General features: G+C 44.8%; 2 protein-coding genes across 3 annotated transcripts in view; one reads left to right on the forward strand and one right to left on the reverse strand.

The window, feature by feature from the left end:
• The first annotated feature begins 784 nt into the window (after positions 1–784).
• nme4 (NME/NM23 nucleoside diphosphate kinase 4) lies at positions 785–9,864 on the forward strand. 2 transcript variants are annotated; one of them, XM_080008886.1, is made up of 5 exons: positions 785–1,104; positions 5,351–5,475; positions 6,586–6,687; positions 6,924–7,036; positions 7,849–9,864. In XM_080008886.1, exons 1-5 carry the CDS (start codon positions 1,020–1,022, stop codon positions 7,937–7,939), a joined length of 516 nt encoding a protein of 171 aa, XP_079865012.1. In that variant the 5' UTR covers positions 785–1,019; the 3' UTR covers positions 7,940–9,864. The 2 variants fall into 2 exon arrangements, with proteins under 2 accessions (XP_079865012.1, XP_079865013.1); XM_080008887.1 differs by lacking the exon at positions 6,586–6,687.
• A 483-nt stretch (positions 9,865–10,347) lies between these two features.
• Positions 10,348–15,590, reverse strand: part of eps8l1a (EPS8 signaling adaptor L1a) — a 6,717-nt gene continuing 1,474 nt past the window's right edge. Inside the window, exons 3-15 of the mRNA XM_080009836.1 lie at positions 15,322–15,362; positions 14,918–15,050; positions 14,585–14,673; positions 14,413–14,487; positions 14,129–14,277; positions 13,609–13,741; positions 13,454–13,506; positions 12,942–13,050; positions 12,722–12,844; positions 12,477–12,615; positions 12,065–12,230; positions 11,520–11,652; positions 10,348–10,581 (exon numbers count right to left, since the gene is read on the reverse strand). Coding sequence (XP_079865962.1) covers positions 10,495–10,581; positions 11,520–11,652; positions 12,065–12,230; positions 12,477–12,615; positions 12,722–12,844; positions 12,942–13,050; positions 13,454–13,506; positions 13,609–13,741; positions 14,129–14,277; positions 14,413–14,487; positions 14,585–14,673; positions 14,918–15,050; positions 15,322–15,362 — 1,430 coding nt within the window. The 3' untranslated portion in view covers positions 10,348–10,494. The remainder of the gene's footprint in view (positions 10,582–11,519; positions 11,653–12,064; positions 12,231–12,476; positions 12,616–12,721; positions 12,845–12,941; positions 13,051–13,453; positions 13,507–13,608; positions 13,742–14,128; positions 14,278–14,412; positions 14,488–14,584; positions 14,674–14,917; positions 15,051–15,321; positions 15,363–15,590) is intronic.

Consider the following 15,590-nt stretch of genomic DNA (forward strand, 5'->3'; position numbering starts at 1 on the left):
GCGGCTAGAGCGCAGCATGGCGACCGCCACGTGCGTCTATAGCTGTGCTACCAGCACAAATCTTTCAAAAGAAAGAGGAATCAACACCAACTGTGCGCAAAGAAACTGCAGACGACGGAAATGTAAGTATTTATATAAATAATTCTGCTGTGTTTCAAAAAAAAAAGAAAAAATGTGTGCAGTAGATAGACTGTCCGATCCGCTGTGCGTTTCTCCAAACAAAAGCAATAAAAGTAGTGTTTATATTCTAGATGTCATTTTTATCTTCTTTTTTTCAAATCCGATGTTTACGTCAAATTAAAAATCCCTGCGGGCGGCGTCGGCAAAAAACTTTCAAACGAGGCCCTGTAGCTCTCATAAGAGCGAAGGCACAGCGACTTCGATTGCTTACTTTCCCGCCTCAAATTTTGGCGATTGTGAGAAATGACGGCGACTGATGAGGCGGAATCATTGAAAGTTTGTGGACTTCACGCGAAGAAACCCATTGGCTCACAGACCTCATGGCCTAGGGAGGGAGGCTCCTCCCGCACGAGAAAAAAACCCAAAACTTAAGTCCTGGAACAGCATGCATTAGAGGCATGTCACAATGGCTAGAATGCATAATCTGAGCTGTATTTAAAAAAAAAAACAAAAAAAACAACCAAAAAAAAAAACCTTGATAAAGATATTTTGGGGGCCTCAAAGACCTATATTAACCAGGTTGAAAAGGTGCACAACAGGTGCCCTTTAACGGAGACCCCGTGCGTTTCCCCAGGCTGTTTATGGTGGCGGTGGCGGCGGTGACCGGAGCGTTGCCCCCGGTGCCCGTGCTCCGCTTTGCCCCGCGTCAGGGAAAAAAACAAACAAGGTGTTTCCCAACGCTCGGCGTCACCGACGCTGGTCGGACCTTTTAAAACGGGGCCGGGTCCCTGTGCGGCGCTCCCCCGCTTGGCCCTTCACCCACTCGTGATTTGAGCCGCGGTGTCACGGAACGCGCGGCGGATACGGTCGGTCAGAGGCACTGGAAGCGCCGGGGGAACATGATCGTGCTGCGGGGAAGCGTGTTGAGGAGCCGCCTGCTCCTCCAGGCCGCTCCGGGGCTGCTCGGCCACAGGACCGCGACCAGTGAGTTAGTTCCCCCGGGGCTGTTGGACCTGCCCTGTCCCCCGAATACAGCAAGTATTTATACGGGAAACGGAGACTGTCACACGGGCTGTTGTTGGGTTGTGTTCTGTACTTCTACTCGTACTTTTCATCCCAATATCAATATAATTGAATAAATACAAAATGTTACTAATTACTATAAGAACTAAATAATGTCCATGGTATGTGCGTGCTGGGGAAAAACGACTACTTCTTATAATAATATTATTAATTACAATAACAATAACAATAATAATAATAATAATAATAATAATAACGATAAATTACAACAAAAATAACTTTGATGTCATAAGCGCCTTTCAAGGGAAAACTAAGCTTCACTGTCGGAAAAGTAGTAGTAATACAGTAGGATTCAAGAGGTTATTATTAGTAGTAGTAGTACAGTAGGATTCAAGATTCAAGAGGTTATTAGTAGTTGAAGTAGTACAGTAGTAGTAGTAGTAGTAGTTATAGTACTGTAGTAGTAGTACAGTAGGATTCAAGAGGTTTAGTAGTAGTATTTATAGACTGTAGTAGCAGTACAGTAGGATTCAAGATTCAAGAGGTTATTAGTAGTTGAAGTAGTACAGTAGTAGTAGTAGTAGTAGTTATAGTACTGTAGTAGTAGTACAGTAGGATTCAAGATTCAAGAGGTTTAGTAGTAGTAGTAGTATTTATAGTACTGTAGTAGTAGTACAGTAGGATTCAAGATTCAAGAGGTTTAGTAGTAGTAGTAGTAGTACAGTAGTAGTACAGTAGTAGTAGTAGTTATAGTACTGTAGTAGTAGTAGTAGTAATAGTAGTAGTACTGTAGTAGTAGTACTGTAGTAGTAGTATTGGTGTAGTAGTAGTAGTAGTAGTAGTAGTAGTAGAAGTAGTAGTAGTAGTAGAAGTAGTAGTAGTAGTAGTAGTAGTAGTAGTAGTAGTAGTAGTAGTAGTAGTGTAGTACTGTAGTGCAGCAGCCTCGCGGCTGCAGCGGATCCTTGACATTTCGTTCTCGTGGGTCACGTGCTGCTGGTAACTCGCGCGGTGCAGTTGTTCATTAGCTCCGCACCGGACGAGTGACGTGTCGGTCTTGAACGAGTGGGCTCCAGGAGTGGGCTGTAGGAGTGGGCTCCAGGAGTGGGCTGTAGGAGTGGGCTGTAGGAGTGGGCTGTAGGAGTGGGCTGCAGGAGTGGGCTGTAGGAGTGGGCTGTAGGAGTGGGCTGTAGGAGTGGGCTGCAGGAGTGGGCTGCAGGAGTGGGCTGTAGGACTGGGCTGTAGGATTGGGCTGTAGGACTGGGCTGTAGGAGGGGGCTGCAGGAGTGGGCTTTAGGAGTGGGCTGCAGGAGTGGGCTGTAGGACTGGGCTGTAGGAGTGGGCTTTAGGAGTGGGCTGTAGGAGTGGGCTGCAGGAGTGGGCTGTAGGAGTGGGCTGTAGGAGTGGGCTGTAGGAGTGGGCTCCAGGAGTGGGCTGCAGGAGTGGGCTGCAGGAGTGGGATGTAGGAGTGGGCTGTAGGACTGGGCTGTAGGAGGGGGCTGCAGGAGTGGGCTGCAGGAGTGGGCTGCAGGAGTGGGCTGTAGGAGTGGGCTGCAGGAGTGGGCTGCAGGAGTGGGCTCCAGGAGTGGGCTGTAGGAGTGGGCTGCAGGAGTGGGCTCCAGGAGTGGGCTGTAGGAGTGGGCTGTAGGACTGGGCTGTAGGAGGGGGCTGCAGGAGTGGGCTGCAGGAGTGGGCTGCAGGAGTGGGCTGCAGGAGTGGGCTCCAGGAGTGGGCTGTAGGAGTGGGCTGCAGGAGTGGGCTGCAGGAGTGGGCTGTAGGAGTGGGCTGTAGGAGTGGGCTCCAGGAGTGGGCTGCAGGAGTGGGCTGCAGGAGTGGGCTGCAGGAGTGGGATGTAGGAGTGGGCTGTAGGACTGGGCTGTAGGAGGGGGCTGCAGGAGTGGGCTGCAGGAGTGGGATGTAGGAGTGGGCTGCAGGAGTGGGATGTAGGAGTGGGCTGCAGGAGTGGGCTGCAGGAGTGGGCTGCAGGAGTGGGCTGCAGGAGTGGGATGTAGGAGTGGGATGTAGGAGTGGGCTGTAGGACTGGGCTGTAGTAGGGGGCTTTAGGAGTGGGCTGTAGGAGTGGGCTGTAGGGTTGGGCTGTAGGAGTGGGCTGTAGGAGTGGGCTGTAGGAGGGGGCTGCAGGAGTGGGCTTTAGGAGTGGGCTGTAGGAGTGGGCTGTAGGAGTGGGCTGTAGGAGTGGGCTGTAGGACTGGGCTGTAGGAGTGGGCTGTAGGAGTCGGCTTTAGGAGTCGGCTCCAGGAGTGGGCTGTAGGAGTGGGCTGTAGGAGTGGGCTGTAGGAGTGGGCTGTAGGAGTGGGCCGTAGAAGTGGGCTGTAGGAGTGGGCTCCAAGAGTGGGCTCTGGGAGTGGGCTCCTTAAAGTGGGCTCGCGTCGGAGGGCCCATTTATTTTTGTTTTTCTTTTAGTAAATGAATACAAGACAGAATAAAAGGATGATCCTTCAACGTTTTTGTTAAATCGACCCCTAATGTCTAACTTTGGTGATACCATTCAGAGCCCAGCGTCGTGACACTTTTGTACGTTGACCGGAAAAAGAAATGACGAATAACAAAATACGTTTTGAACAGAGCAGAAACATTTCTTGTTTCATATGGCACCATACAACTTTATCTGAAATATATGTGTCTGTATAGAGTTGTGTAATTATTTATTAACTATTACTAACTGTAACCATTTCATAAGAAGTGTGTTATTGTTCTAGAACTAGGAAAAGGACGAAAAATTTACAAATGTTTTCCATTACTTCAAGTTCTTACACCAAAGATAATGTTAAATGGCGGTATTCAGGAATAATAATGGTTTCGTGTAATTACATTGAATCGTTTTAAGTGATACATGTGCACACGTACCAATCACAGGTCAAAACATTGCTGAACGTGGCTGAGGTATGAAAGCCAGACGTGGCGCAGAAAGAGCCGCCTCTTATTGCCGAGCGGACCCAAATGATGCGACTCACTGGAAAGGGACATAATTCCCATCACGAGGGGACGCCGGCTCCCCCTCCGCGGCCGGAGGGGGAGCCGGTATCAAAACACTACATTTTGATATGATTTACTTATTGTTATTATTATGATTGTGATTATTATTATTATTGTTGTTGTTGTTATTGTTATTAGTATTATTATTATTATTAGTAGTAGTCGTAATAGTAGTGTAAGTAGTAGTAACAATTTATTTAGTTAAGTGGCCCTTTTTTGAAAGGCTGTCATGAATCAATTACTGTTATCGTTTTTGTAAATGGAAAAACTGACATCAGTAATCTGTGGACGTCGTGGATCCACCGCAACTCAGGCAAAATGAAAATAACGTGTCGTCGGGGCAGCTCCGGCATGCCGTCCTCCAAGTTTGATCCAGATCAGTCCGTTTTTGTGGAGCAATTTGATAAAAATCGGTATCTTTTTATAAAGTTTTTATGTCACATGACATACATGATAGCATTGCAGTCTAGTGTTTGATCACCAGTGTTTGATCAGTGTTTGTTTGTTTATTTGTTTATTTAAGTGCGTTTGGGCAACATCTAGTTCCGGAAGTGCAACGCAATGTTTTTTACGGCACCTCGGAAAGCTGTACTACGTACCGACCATGACAAGACTGGACCCTGTGTATTGATGCCTGCAGCTATATTTATTATTATAATTATTATCATAATTATAATAATAATAATAATAATAATAATAATTATTATTATTATTATTATTATTATTATTATTATTATTATTGTTGTTGTTGTTGCTGTTGTTGTTGTTGTTGTTGTTATTATTATTATAATTATTATTCTTATTATTTAAAAAAATATATAATTATAATAATAATAATAATTATTATTATTATTATTATAATTATTATTATTATTATTAGAATTATTATTATTATTATTATTGTTCTTGTTCTTGTTGCTTTTCCAGCATGCACATCCCATGAATTAACTTTATTTAGTTCTTTCTTCTCCTTTGTAATTATGATGTCCCTCTTCGGTTCCTAAATCTTTGTGTGTGTGTGTGTGTGTGTGTGTGTGTGTGTGTGTGTGTGTGTGTGTGTGTGTGTGTGTGTGTGTGTGTGTGTGTGTGTGTGTGTGTGTGTGTGTGTGTGTGTGTGTGTGTGTGAGAGATGATTAGGGCTGCGTGATATATCTGTATAATATTGTAAGCTTCATAGACCGTTCTGATCGGACTCTACTGTCCCTCCCACCAGACAACGCTGCAGAACGGACTCTGATCGCAGTGAAGCCCGATGGAGTCCAACGCCGACTGGTGGGACAAATAATTCAGCGTTTTGAGCAGCGGGGCTTCAAACTGGTGGGCATGAAAATGTTACAGGTACGGAACTGTCTCAGGAGTTAAAAACATCTGGGTGTGTCAACATTTTTGGCATAAAATTGCTGTTCTTTGATTTATTGCTGTTCTTGAATATATCAACACTAGAGAATACAGTGACTCCATAACAAGCATGTCACATATATTATTATTATTATTATTATTATTATTATTATTATTATTATTAATAATAATAATAATAATAATAATAATATTATAATATATATTATTATTATTATTATTATTATTAATAATAATAATAATAATAATAATAATATGATATTATGTATTATTATTATTATTATTATTATTATTATAGCTTAACTATATAGCACCTTGAAAAACACAGTTTAAAAAGTGCTTTGACAGATGAAATAAAAGCAGAGCGCTCAGATCATACATTTAAAAGACAAAGGGACATCATTAAACAGGAATTCAATTAATTAATTGAATTGAAAAAGCGGATAAAGAGACAATAGAATTAATACATTAATAAAAACCATATGATCATAAGTAATATAAATAAAAAGGAAACAAATAAATAAGTAAAAAAAAAATATATATCTTTTTTATAAAATAGATATAGAAAGGCGGCGACATCGCATAAAAGCAGATCTATAAAACACTTTTGAGGAGTTATTTAAAAGAAGCCCCTGATTCAGCCAAGTCTTCTCAGGCAGTTCGTTTCAAAGCCGAGGGCCCCACGACAGTCTAGACTTTGGAACAGCCAGACGGGCCCCCCCGCCCGTCTGAGGATCTGAAGTCATATGGGGTCAACACATCTGTTATGTAGCTTGGAGCCAGACGCAGACGTGCTTTAAAAGTGATCAGTCAAATCTTAAAATCCATTCCCAAGCGAACAGGGAGCCAAAGATATATCATTTTTAAAAACCATACTGTTATAGAGTTGATACTGATGTGTTGCCGTTAAGTGAAGGTAAGTACAGCTCTATGAAATCAGGGTTAGGGTTTCCTGCGTCCGTACTTTAACGGTGAAATGGAATCCCGCTTTGTGAATCCAAAACGCGCGCTTCCAAACTGAAGGTGCTGTGTGTTTTAAGCAGTGGACCGTTCAATGAAATGTAACTCACAGTTTTTGGCTCACCCCTGAAGGCCTCTGAAGACCTGCTGTCTCAACATTACTGCGAACTGACCCAGAAGCCCTTCTATCCCTGTCTACGGCAATACATGACGTCTGCGCCCGTGGTTGCCATGGTGAGGGCGCGCGCGTTGATCCGATTTTCGGTGTCTGGAGCGAGCTGGGAATGCAATGCAAATGCGTACAATCCATGCATGATGCAATGTCTTTTTTTTTTTTTTTTTCGATGAAGGTGAAATTTAAATGAGGAAATTTGGAAAATTCAACCTCGAATTACGTGACCTGGAACGTTCCGAGCGGGGCCTGCGACCGTTGAAGTCTGAAAAGGGTTGTGTTGTGTTGTCGTCGTCAGGTGTGGGAAGGGCACAACGTGGTGCAGTCATCCCGCAGCATGGTGGGAGTGACCAACCCGGTGGAGGCCAAAGCCGGAACAATCAGAGGCGACTTCTCCACTCACGTCAGCAGGTATTCGCGCAGCGGAAAACAACGACGTCCATCAACACCTGGAAGGACAAAAGCAGGAGGCGAGATCAACGCAAAATAATTCTCCAAAAGAAGCGAAGACACGGCGATAAAAAAAAAAAAAAAAAAGACTGTCTAATGTTTATGTCTAAACTTATTCGATAGTTATAATAATAATAATAATAATAATAATAATAATAATAATAATAACTTACTTTTACATACCCCTTCAAAAAAACAATAATAATAAGGTCAGATAGTTAATGCTTTTCCATTTGCTTCACTAACCCCAACACGCACGCCAGAGTAGATTGCGTTGCTTTAAATATTCGTCTCAATTGAATATGCAGGTAATTATAAAATGTGTCAAGATTCAAGATTTCCAGATGTTTATTTATCACATACTTGTACATATACGGGCATACATATGTGTAGTGAAATGTGATTGCAACGCGCCCGGAGATTGTGCACAATATGTACAAAGGCACAACAGCAAATTAATTAACTAACTAATTAAACAAACTGATTCCTAAAATGTAATTCAGTAGAATAGAATAAAAAATAGAAAATGATAAGAATAAAAAGGTAATATAATGAACAGGGATGCAGAAATAGAAATAAGAGGAACAGGCTATTGTATATATACAGATACAGTATGTACAGTAAAGTGGCGTGTGAATAAAGTGAGCTAGGTGAGGCTGCGGTAGTGGTCAAATTTTCACGCCGAGACCAAAAAAAACAACAGAATATCATGAGGGTCCGGGCGCTGGAGGAGCTGAAGTATAATATCTCTTGACTGTGTGTGTCGGTGCCAGGAACGTCGTCCACGCCAGCGACTCGTCGGAGGGGGCTCAGAGGGAGATCCAGCTGTGGTTCCAGGGGAGCGAGCTGCTCAACTGGGACTGAGGCGCCGCCGGGCGGTGAGCGTCGGCTCGTTGGAAAAAAGGAGCCGATTTCCAGAGCAACTAACAGTGTTTAACCCGCCGGGCCAACGAGGACAAAGTGTGTCACAGTTCATCACTTCCTCTACCTCTTCTTCTTTCATTTGTCGGCGATGCCGGTGCCACTCACACGAAACGGGTGGAATATCAGTGAGATTGGGTTTACAAAAAGGATTTATCTTAATTATGAAAGCCTTATTCTGTAACAGACGTTCTAATGCTTGTGTCTTATGTTATTATTCTTAATGGTAGAGAAATTACAAAGCCCCCCGTTGGGTCGTAAGTTCGAGTACAATAGAGGAACACATTTCAGCGCCTGCCTGTCGAGGTGCGGCTTATGGGTAGACAGTTAATTTGGGCATTCAGAACTATAGTTTGCAAACTTGAGTGTTAAAAGGTGTCACGAGTGGATTGAACTGCTGGGAGCTAATGGAGTCAATAAGGTCAATGTGAACATTTAAGAGTTTCTTAAAAATTGATTTTATTTTACGTATATTGATCCTGCACACCTCTGCAGCTGTATGTTACAAGGATTTGGACATGTCACTGACAGGATGGGGACTAGCCACTGCAGCACTGTGATTGGCTGTAGGGTTCTTGGTCTACAAGTTGTAGTGCTCTGATTGGCTGTAGGTTCCTTGGTCTACAAGTTGTAGTGCTCTGATTGGCTGTAGGTTCCTTGGTCTACAAGTTGTATGGCTTTGATTGGCTGTAGGTTCCTTGGACTATTTTGATTGGCTGTAGGGTTTAAGGACCACAAGCTGCAGTTCTCTGATTAGCTGTAGGCTTTATGCGCAACAACCGGCAGCACTCGGATTGGCTGTAGGGTTCTTGGACTGCTCTGATTGGCTGTAGAGTTCATGCACTACAAGTTGCAGCGCTCTGATTGGCTGTAGTTCCCTTAAACTACAAGCTGCCGTGCTCTGATTGGCTGTATGGTTCATAAACCACAGGCTGCAGTGCTCTGATTGGCTGTAGGGCCCATGCACTTCAAGCTGCTGCACTCTGATTGGATGTAGTTTCCTTGGTCGACAAGTTTTGGTGCTCTGATTAGCTGTGGGGTTCTTGGAATACTCTGATTGGTTGTAGGGCTGATGGACTACAAGTCGCTGCGCTCTGATTGGATGTAGGCTTCTTGGACTACTCTGATTGGCTGTAGGGATCACGCGCCACAAGTTGCAGCGCTCTGATTCGACGTAGGGTTCTTGGTCTACAAGCTGAAGTTCTCTGATTGTCTCTATGGACTACACTCTGCAGTGCTCTGATTGGCTGTAGGGCCCATGGACTACAAGCTGCTGCACTCTGATTGGCTGTAGTTTCCTTGGTCTACACGCTTCAGTGCTATGTTTGGCTCTAGGGTTCTTGGACTGCTCTGATTGGTTGTAGAGTTCATGCACTACAAGTTGCAGCGCGCTGATTGGCTGTAGTTCCCTTAAACTACAAGCTGCAGTGCTCTGATTGGCTGTATGGTTCATAAACCACAAGCTGCAGTGCTCTGATTGGCTGTAGGGCCCATGGACTACAAGCTGCTGCACTCTGATTGGCTGTAGTTTCCTTGGTCTACAAGCTTCAGTGCTCTGATTGGCTCTAGGGTTCTTGGACTACTCTGATTGGCTGTAGGGTTCTTGGACCACAAGCTGCAGCGCTCTGGTTGCTGCAGGGCTCTTGACTACACTCTTCAGCGCTCTGTTTGGCTTTAGGGTTGTAAGACAACACTGCATGTTCCTCTGTGCGACGTGATCAAATCAGTCCAACGTTGTTTTCTCTGATAATTTCGAAATGCAGAAGAAATGAATGTGAAATAATTTATTTGCTTAACAATTCCTCAAACAAACTGTGTACAAATATTGTCGTTTCATTTCATCTTCTTGAGTAAAAACTTACTGACAAGCGCATGAAGTGTCTTCATTTAAAAATTGAAGCACTCTTTCCAGTTGTGTTAGAAAATATGGCAATGGATGACTGTACTCTAGAGTTGAACATTAATATCAGGCACTATTTTTTACACAAAAACTTTTTTTTCCCCAAACCGGTTTTCTACAAATGCTTTCCAAGATTCAACATATTCAAATTGCAGGTGAACCCTGGACATTTCCTCTTGATTGAAGAAAATACAGACATTCAACGACAGGTTTATTTTTTTCCAAAATATTTTCAATATTTTCGGCACATTTCACTCGCTTCAATTTCACTCCACCGTCTCTGTAAATACTTCAACTGTGTCAGAGCTGTCAAAAACACGGCTATTACAGAGATAAGGTAAACAAGTGATTTGAAATTAAAACATTTTTATTTTTATCAATGATATATTATTAGAAAAAAACAATACTTCGTTAAAATTACCTTAAAGAGTCAAACGCCAAATGGCCTCAAATCAAATGTCAAATACAACCACTGTATTATCCGATTTGTAAATACTCAAAATATAACTCATGCAGGGTCACACAAGTTGTTGCATGCAGCTCTCAAAATCAACGGTGTTGTTTTTGCGAGCTTTGTCTGGAGTTTCTAAAAGCTCTCTCACACCACACTGCCCATTGACTTCAAGTCGACCTTCTCCTTCTGCTTTGCCATCACTTTTTCCAGCTCTGTGGTTTTGTGAACATCCTGCAAAAGAAAGTTTGACACAGTGGGGTTTATTTTCTTCGTTTTTTTTTGTTTTTTTTTTTACAGATATTCGAAAACACTGCACATACACAATGTGTGTGATTACAAGCCTCTACTCTTCTGAGCAAGAGGTTTTTGTTTATAACGGAATATTCAGACGTTCCCTATGTTCTTAGAGAGACTGGGCCTTATGGTTTGACTTACTATTAATCCGCGAAAACCGATGACTGTGGTGCACTGAGCATTCAAACAATGGAGAACAAAGTACTGTACTGTTAAGTACTGGACGACATGCCGACAATCTCCGGTCCTTATATTTAATTATCGGCCACTATCGTGTACCCTTACGGTCCGCTTCAGCCCAATCGTGATCTTTAAGTGTCCCTCGACAGCTGTGATTTCGCTGTGATTTTCCATATATTACAGGACATGGCGGCATTGGTGTCCCCGCTGTAAACCACCTCCATTAGTTAACCGCAGCCCATCGTAAAGATGGAGCTATGCGCATGAAAACACACACAAGTACAGCCATACAGTACACACATTCGGAGAACAGGTTCACCTCCGAGGGGCAGAAGCCGTCCGAGGTCGACGCGTTTCTGTCTTTTTCTTTCTGTACAACCCAGATAGATAGATAGATAGACAGATAGATAGAGAGATAGGTAGATAGATATATAGATAGATAGATAGATAGATAGATAGATAGATAGATAGATAGATAGATAGGTAGATAGATAGATAGATAGATAGGTAGGTAGGTAGGTAGGTAGGTAGGTAGATAGATAGATAGATAGATAGATAGATAGATAGATAGATAGATAGATAGATAGATAGGTAGGTAGGTAGGTAGGTAGATAGATAGATAGATAGATAGATAGATAGATAGATAGATAGATAGGTAGGTAGGTAGGTAGGTAGGTAGATAGATAGGTAGGTACCTCCAGCAGGGCCTTCTGTACCATGACCTGGCTGTAGACTCTGGCACCTTCGCCAGGCGAGACGGTGCGGAGTTCTTCCTTATTCAGGGAGAAGAGCTGCGCCCCAGTTAGAATGCCCAGACTCTGGATGGTCCTGACAGCCAGAGAGAAGAGAGACAGCGCATTGGCAGGGCATTTTGTAGGCGACCCCAGCCCTGAGACCTCAGACGAGAAGGGGAAAAAAAACTGCTTGGATCATTCGACTAATCGATTGACCGCTTGGTCAACATAAATTACGAATGACGAGGAGCCTAAAATTGGCTTTGTGGGTACAACCCGAGTGGATGCGTGTACCCCAGAAAGCTTGTCCATTTTCTGTGGATTGGTAAATAGGTGCCACCTGGACAACTAAAAGTCAAACAGACCATCCGGTGCGTTGGGGTGTCCTGACTGAATGTCAGGACAGCAGTGCCAGGCCCCGCCCGGCTCCCTCGGGGGTTTCGCGTCTCGTTAAAGGACGCCTCAACCCGTTTTCAAAGGACTCCGCTCCAGCGGTGAGGACTCACTGCCGACTGAAGCCCTTCCCCAGGAGCCAGGCCTCCACCTGGGCGGGTGGGGAGTGGTAGTCCAGCGGTGCGGCGGTGTCAGCCGCGCGGGGGATCACCAGAGGTCGGACCGAGCCCGGTCGACCCTTGGCCAGCCGCTGGAGAAGCTCGTCGTTCATCATCAAAACTGCGTACGGGGTAAAAAAAACACGCACACACGGCACGCGTGTGAAAGAAGGCCCTGTCGAAAGTCTAGGTGAAGATGCAATACGTCTTCTTCTTGAAGGGGTTACTTAAAGCAGCGTAATTTTACACGTTGACCGCCCCGAGACATTTGTAAAATCTCAACCGTAAAAATCAATCAGCTAACAAGCACCGAGGCTCATAGATGACTTGCTCCCAACTGTATTTGACGATGCATGGTCACAAATACCTTTTCCCGCATCTCCCTCCTGCATGGGAGGCATGCTCAGAGGTCGCCCCGTCGGGCTCGTGGCGATGGGGCCGCCGCGGGTAGGGCTTGCCGGGGCGAACGAGAAGTACTTGTTTGACCCGGGGGAGAGGGGCGACTTCTGTGGGAAGAAAAAGGCGGGAATGAGCTGAGGCCGGGAGGAGCGACGAGGCAAACCGGCGGGTTGGCTGCGTCCACGCTATCGCGACACTCATCCCCCCGCGTACCAGGGGGCTGTGTCCTCCGGTCTTATTCAGAGCCGAGAGAGGCTCCAGGATGTTGAAGGGGACAAATCCTATCTGGTCGAAGCGATTCCGACACTTCCACCAGCGCTTCGACGACTCGACCACCTGAAAAAGGCGGAAGATTACAAACACAGCCTGATGCTGCCTGCCCGTTCATAAACGTATTCTGTGGATCACGGTGACGCTTCAGTGGGATGTCTACCTCAAGAGTTTCTCCTTGGAGCACAGACAGCTCACTGCTGTTTCTGGCCACAAAGTCGTAACTGCAGCAGAAATGTCTCTCCCCCTCCGGTGGTAGTTTGCTGCTGTCTCTTGGGGCAGAGGTCGTCAGGCAACACAGGTCAAGTTCGAGCAGTACTCACACACATACACACACACACACACACACACACACACACGCACCCAAGCGTTTTACAGACTGAAGAATAATGTAAATGAGAAACATCCGTTACCCAACGGATGTTTCATTTCTCGGTGATTTCTCCGTGCATCCACACGCGAGAAATCACAGAGGTGGGAAAATGTTTGGAAAATGAAGACAGGTTAAGTTCATCCTCAACCAGAAATGGATTTACAACGGGACGTTGGGTGGTGAATTTTGATTTTTTTTTTTTCAATATACAGGATTGTGCTCAAGCAATTTAATCAGAACACATGTATACACCCCGATTTATCATTGAGGGGCATCAGCCGGTTCAGCGTCCAGAGACTTACATCTCAATACTGGGTTGTCCGAAGGCCCCCTCCATGGCATATGACACACGGTCCTGCACAGAGTCATATCGTTTGTAGTTGAAATTGCAACCCTACACAAGTGTAGGCATTACTCTTCACAAGGATATGTTCTCTTCCTGTTTGCTCCTGCTTACTCTGAGAGAATCCTGTTTATGTTGGGACTCGATGGGGTCTTCCAATGGCTTGCCCTGCCAGTCCACGGCCACCGACCGCCACCCGTCCAGAAAGACGGGGGAGTAGGGGGGGACCAGGACCCCGAGCTGGGAACTGGAGGAAATACAGTATAGAGAGTAATATGACATATAGTAAGACGTGCAGTATTCTCTATAAACAAGGGGCCTCAAACTGGAGGCCTGGGGTCCGCATGCGACCTGCAAGACAATTTAATGCAACCCGCTATAAGATATTGTGAAATCTGTCCGCAAACGAATGTCAGAATCACAATGCTTTTCTAATCCATGCATTATTTGCTATTTCTTTCTAAATTAAAGGGAACATCTATCAAAGATTATTGTTGACGAAACATCTTTTTTTTTTTTCATTAACAGCTTTTATTATTAGGCCATTTCTGTCATGTGGGCGTGTAAAAAAAAAAACAACCCAAAAAACCCTCATTTGAGTGTGAGACCCCTGCTATAGACCAGCTGTACAGACCAGCGCAGGGTCCAGTTGGGTCCCAGTGAGGTCCACAGCGCCTTCTCCTCTGGGCTCAGATGCTGCAGGAGCAGCGACACTGCTCCCCTGGTCAGCGCCGGACTGACCACCGAGGCACCCAACGCTGGTCCCCCGGTGGTCTTCACCATCTGTGGAGGGAGAGCGACAAAATGGATATCAAACACACACACACACACATACACACACACACACACACACACACACACACACACACGGACTGACTGACTGACTGACTAAATTAGGGAATTAACCAATGGACTCACCAAACCCAGAGGAATAAAAACATGATGCAGCAGCTCGGGGGAGCCTGGCTCCACGATGCACGCCTTCAGGCGGTCCTGGATCAGTCGTGAAATAATGCAAATCGTTCTGAATTGTTTTTTGCCGTTTTGCCGAACAATTTTAAAGCTGACGTGTTGCGGGTTCCGCGCTTACCAGCAGACTGAGGGAGTATTTTATTTTCTGAAAGATGTCCACAAACTCCTCCTCCGGCGGGGGGCAAGCTTTCATGGAAACCAAGTCCTCTGCAGAAAGAACAGTGCAAACAAAATGTATTTCTTATTACATTTTATGTACGGTTTTAGAATTTATTTTTTGATCCTTCAACATAAGATGGTTTGGATGTGAAGACCTCATGTGGGGTGTTTCTTTTTGTAGACACTCGACGTCAAAAAATTGGACGCGGAACGGTTGGAACGTGCCTATAACATTCTTGGCGGAGAAAGTAATCAACTGTATGAGTACTTAATGTGTGCTCTATAGTCTCACCCTCCTGGTTTTTCTTCTTGCTGTTCCTGCTCCTCTTCTTCTTCCGCTGGTTGAGGACTCCCTGGGCCTCAGCGACCTGCTGCAGGCGGCTCATGAAGCGCTCCACGTCGTCGAAGCAGTGGTTCAGAATCTCCTACGGAGGGTTTGACAGACATCAAACTTTATCACGCTGAACAGGGGGAATTAACACAACAGATGCAGGGTTTCCATAGAGCATTGTGAATATGTGTCTCAGAAATCCCATGTTGAATAATATAATCAGACGCATCGCAATAAACTCCATTATTTAATATGAAATCGAAATTAAAAGAAAAAAGAAATCAGCGAATAAGTAAATGAACGTACTTTAAACATGTCAGAGCTAATACTGAGATGTGTGCACATGTATTCAGGCAACCACGTACCACCTCTCCCTTTGCGTTCTGCTCCGCGAGTCCACCGTTCACTGATCAGAGGAAACGACATTGAACCTGAATTTACGTCGGGTTGAACAATTTGAGCATGTCACATTTTTCCCACCAAACAGCCAGGGCAAGCAGAAAGGGACAACCGCACTACGCATCTTTAACAGTTCACCCAAATAAAAGATGGGAAAGCCCCTTGTTCAAATGTGTGACGGCGGGGTTGTTTACAAGCGGGGGGCAGGTCACAGGTACGGTTCCTTTCCTTGATC

The sequence above is a fragment of the Zeus faber genome (genome assembly GCF_960531495.2).
Source record: "Zeus faber genome assembly, chromosome: 11".
Lineage (NCBI taxonomy): Eukaryota > Metazoa > Chordata > Actinopteri > Zeiformes > Zeidae > Zeus > Zeus faber.

Excerpts from the sequence above, each read along its gene's own strand:
- nme4 (XM_080008886.1), top strand. The coding sequence starts at position 1,020 with ATGATCGTGCTGCGGGGAAGCGTGTTGAGGAGCCGCCTGCTCCTCCAG. Across the intron at positions 5,476-6,585 it reads TGGGCATGAAAATGTTACAG|GCCTCTGAAGACCTGCTGTC; the intron begins GTACGGAACTGT and ends TCACCCCTGAAG. Across the intron at positions 7,037-7,848 it reads TTCTCCACTCACGTCAGCAG|GAACGTCGTCCACGCCAGCG; the intron begins GTATTCGCGCAG and ends TGTCGGTGCCAG.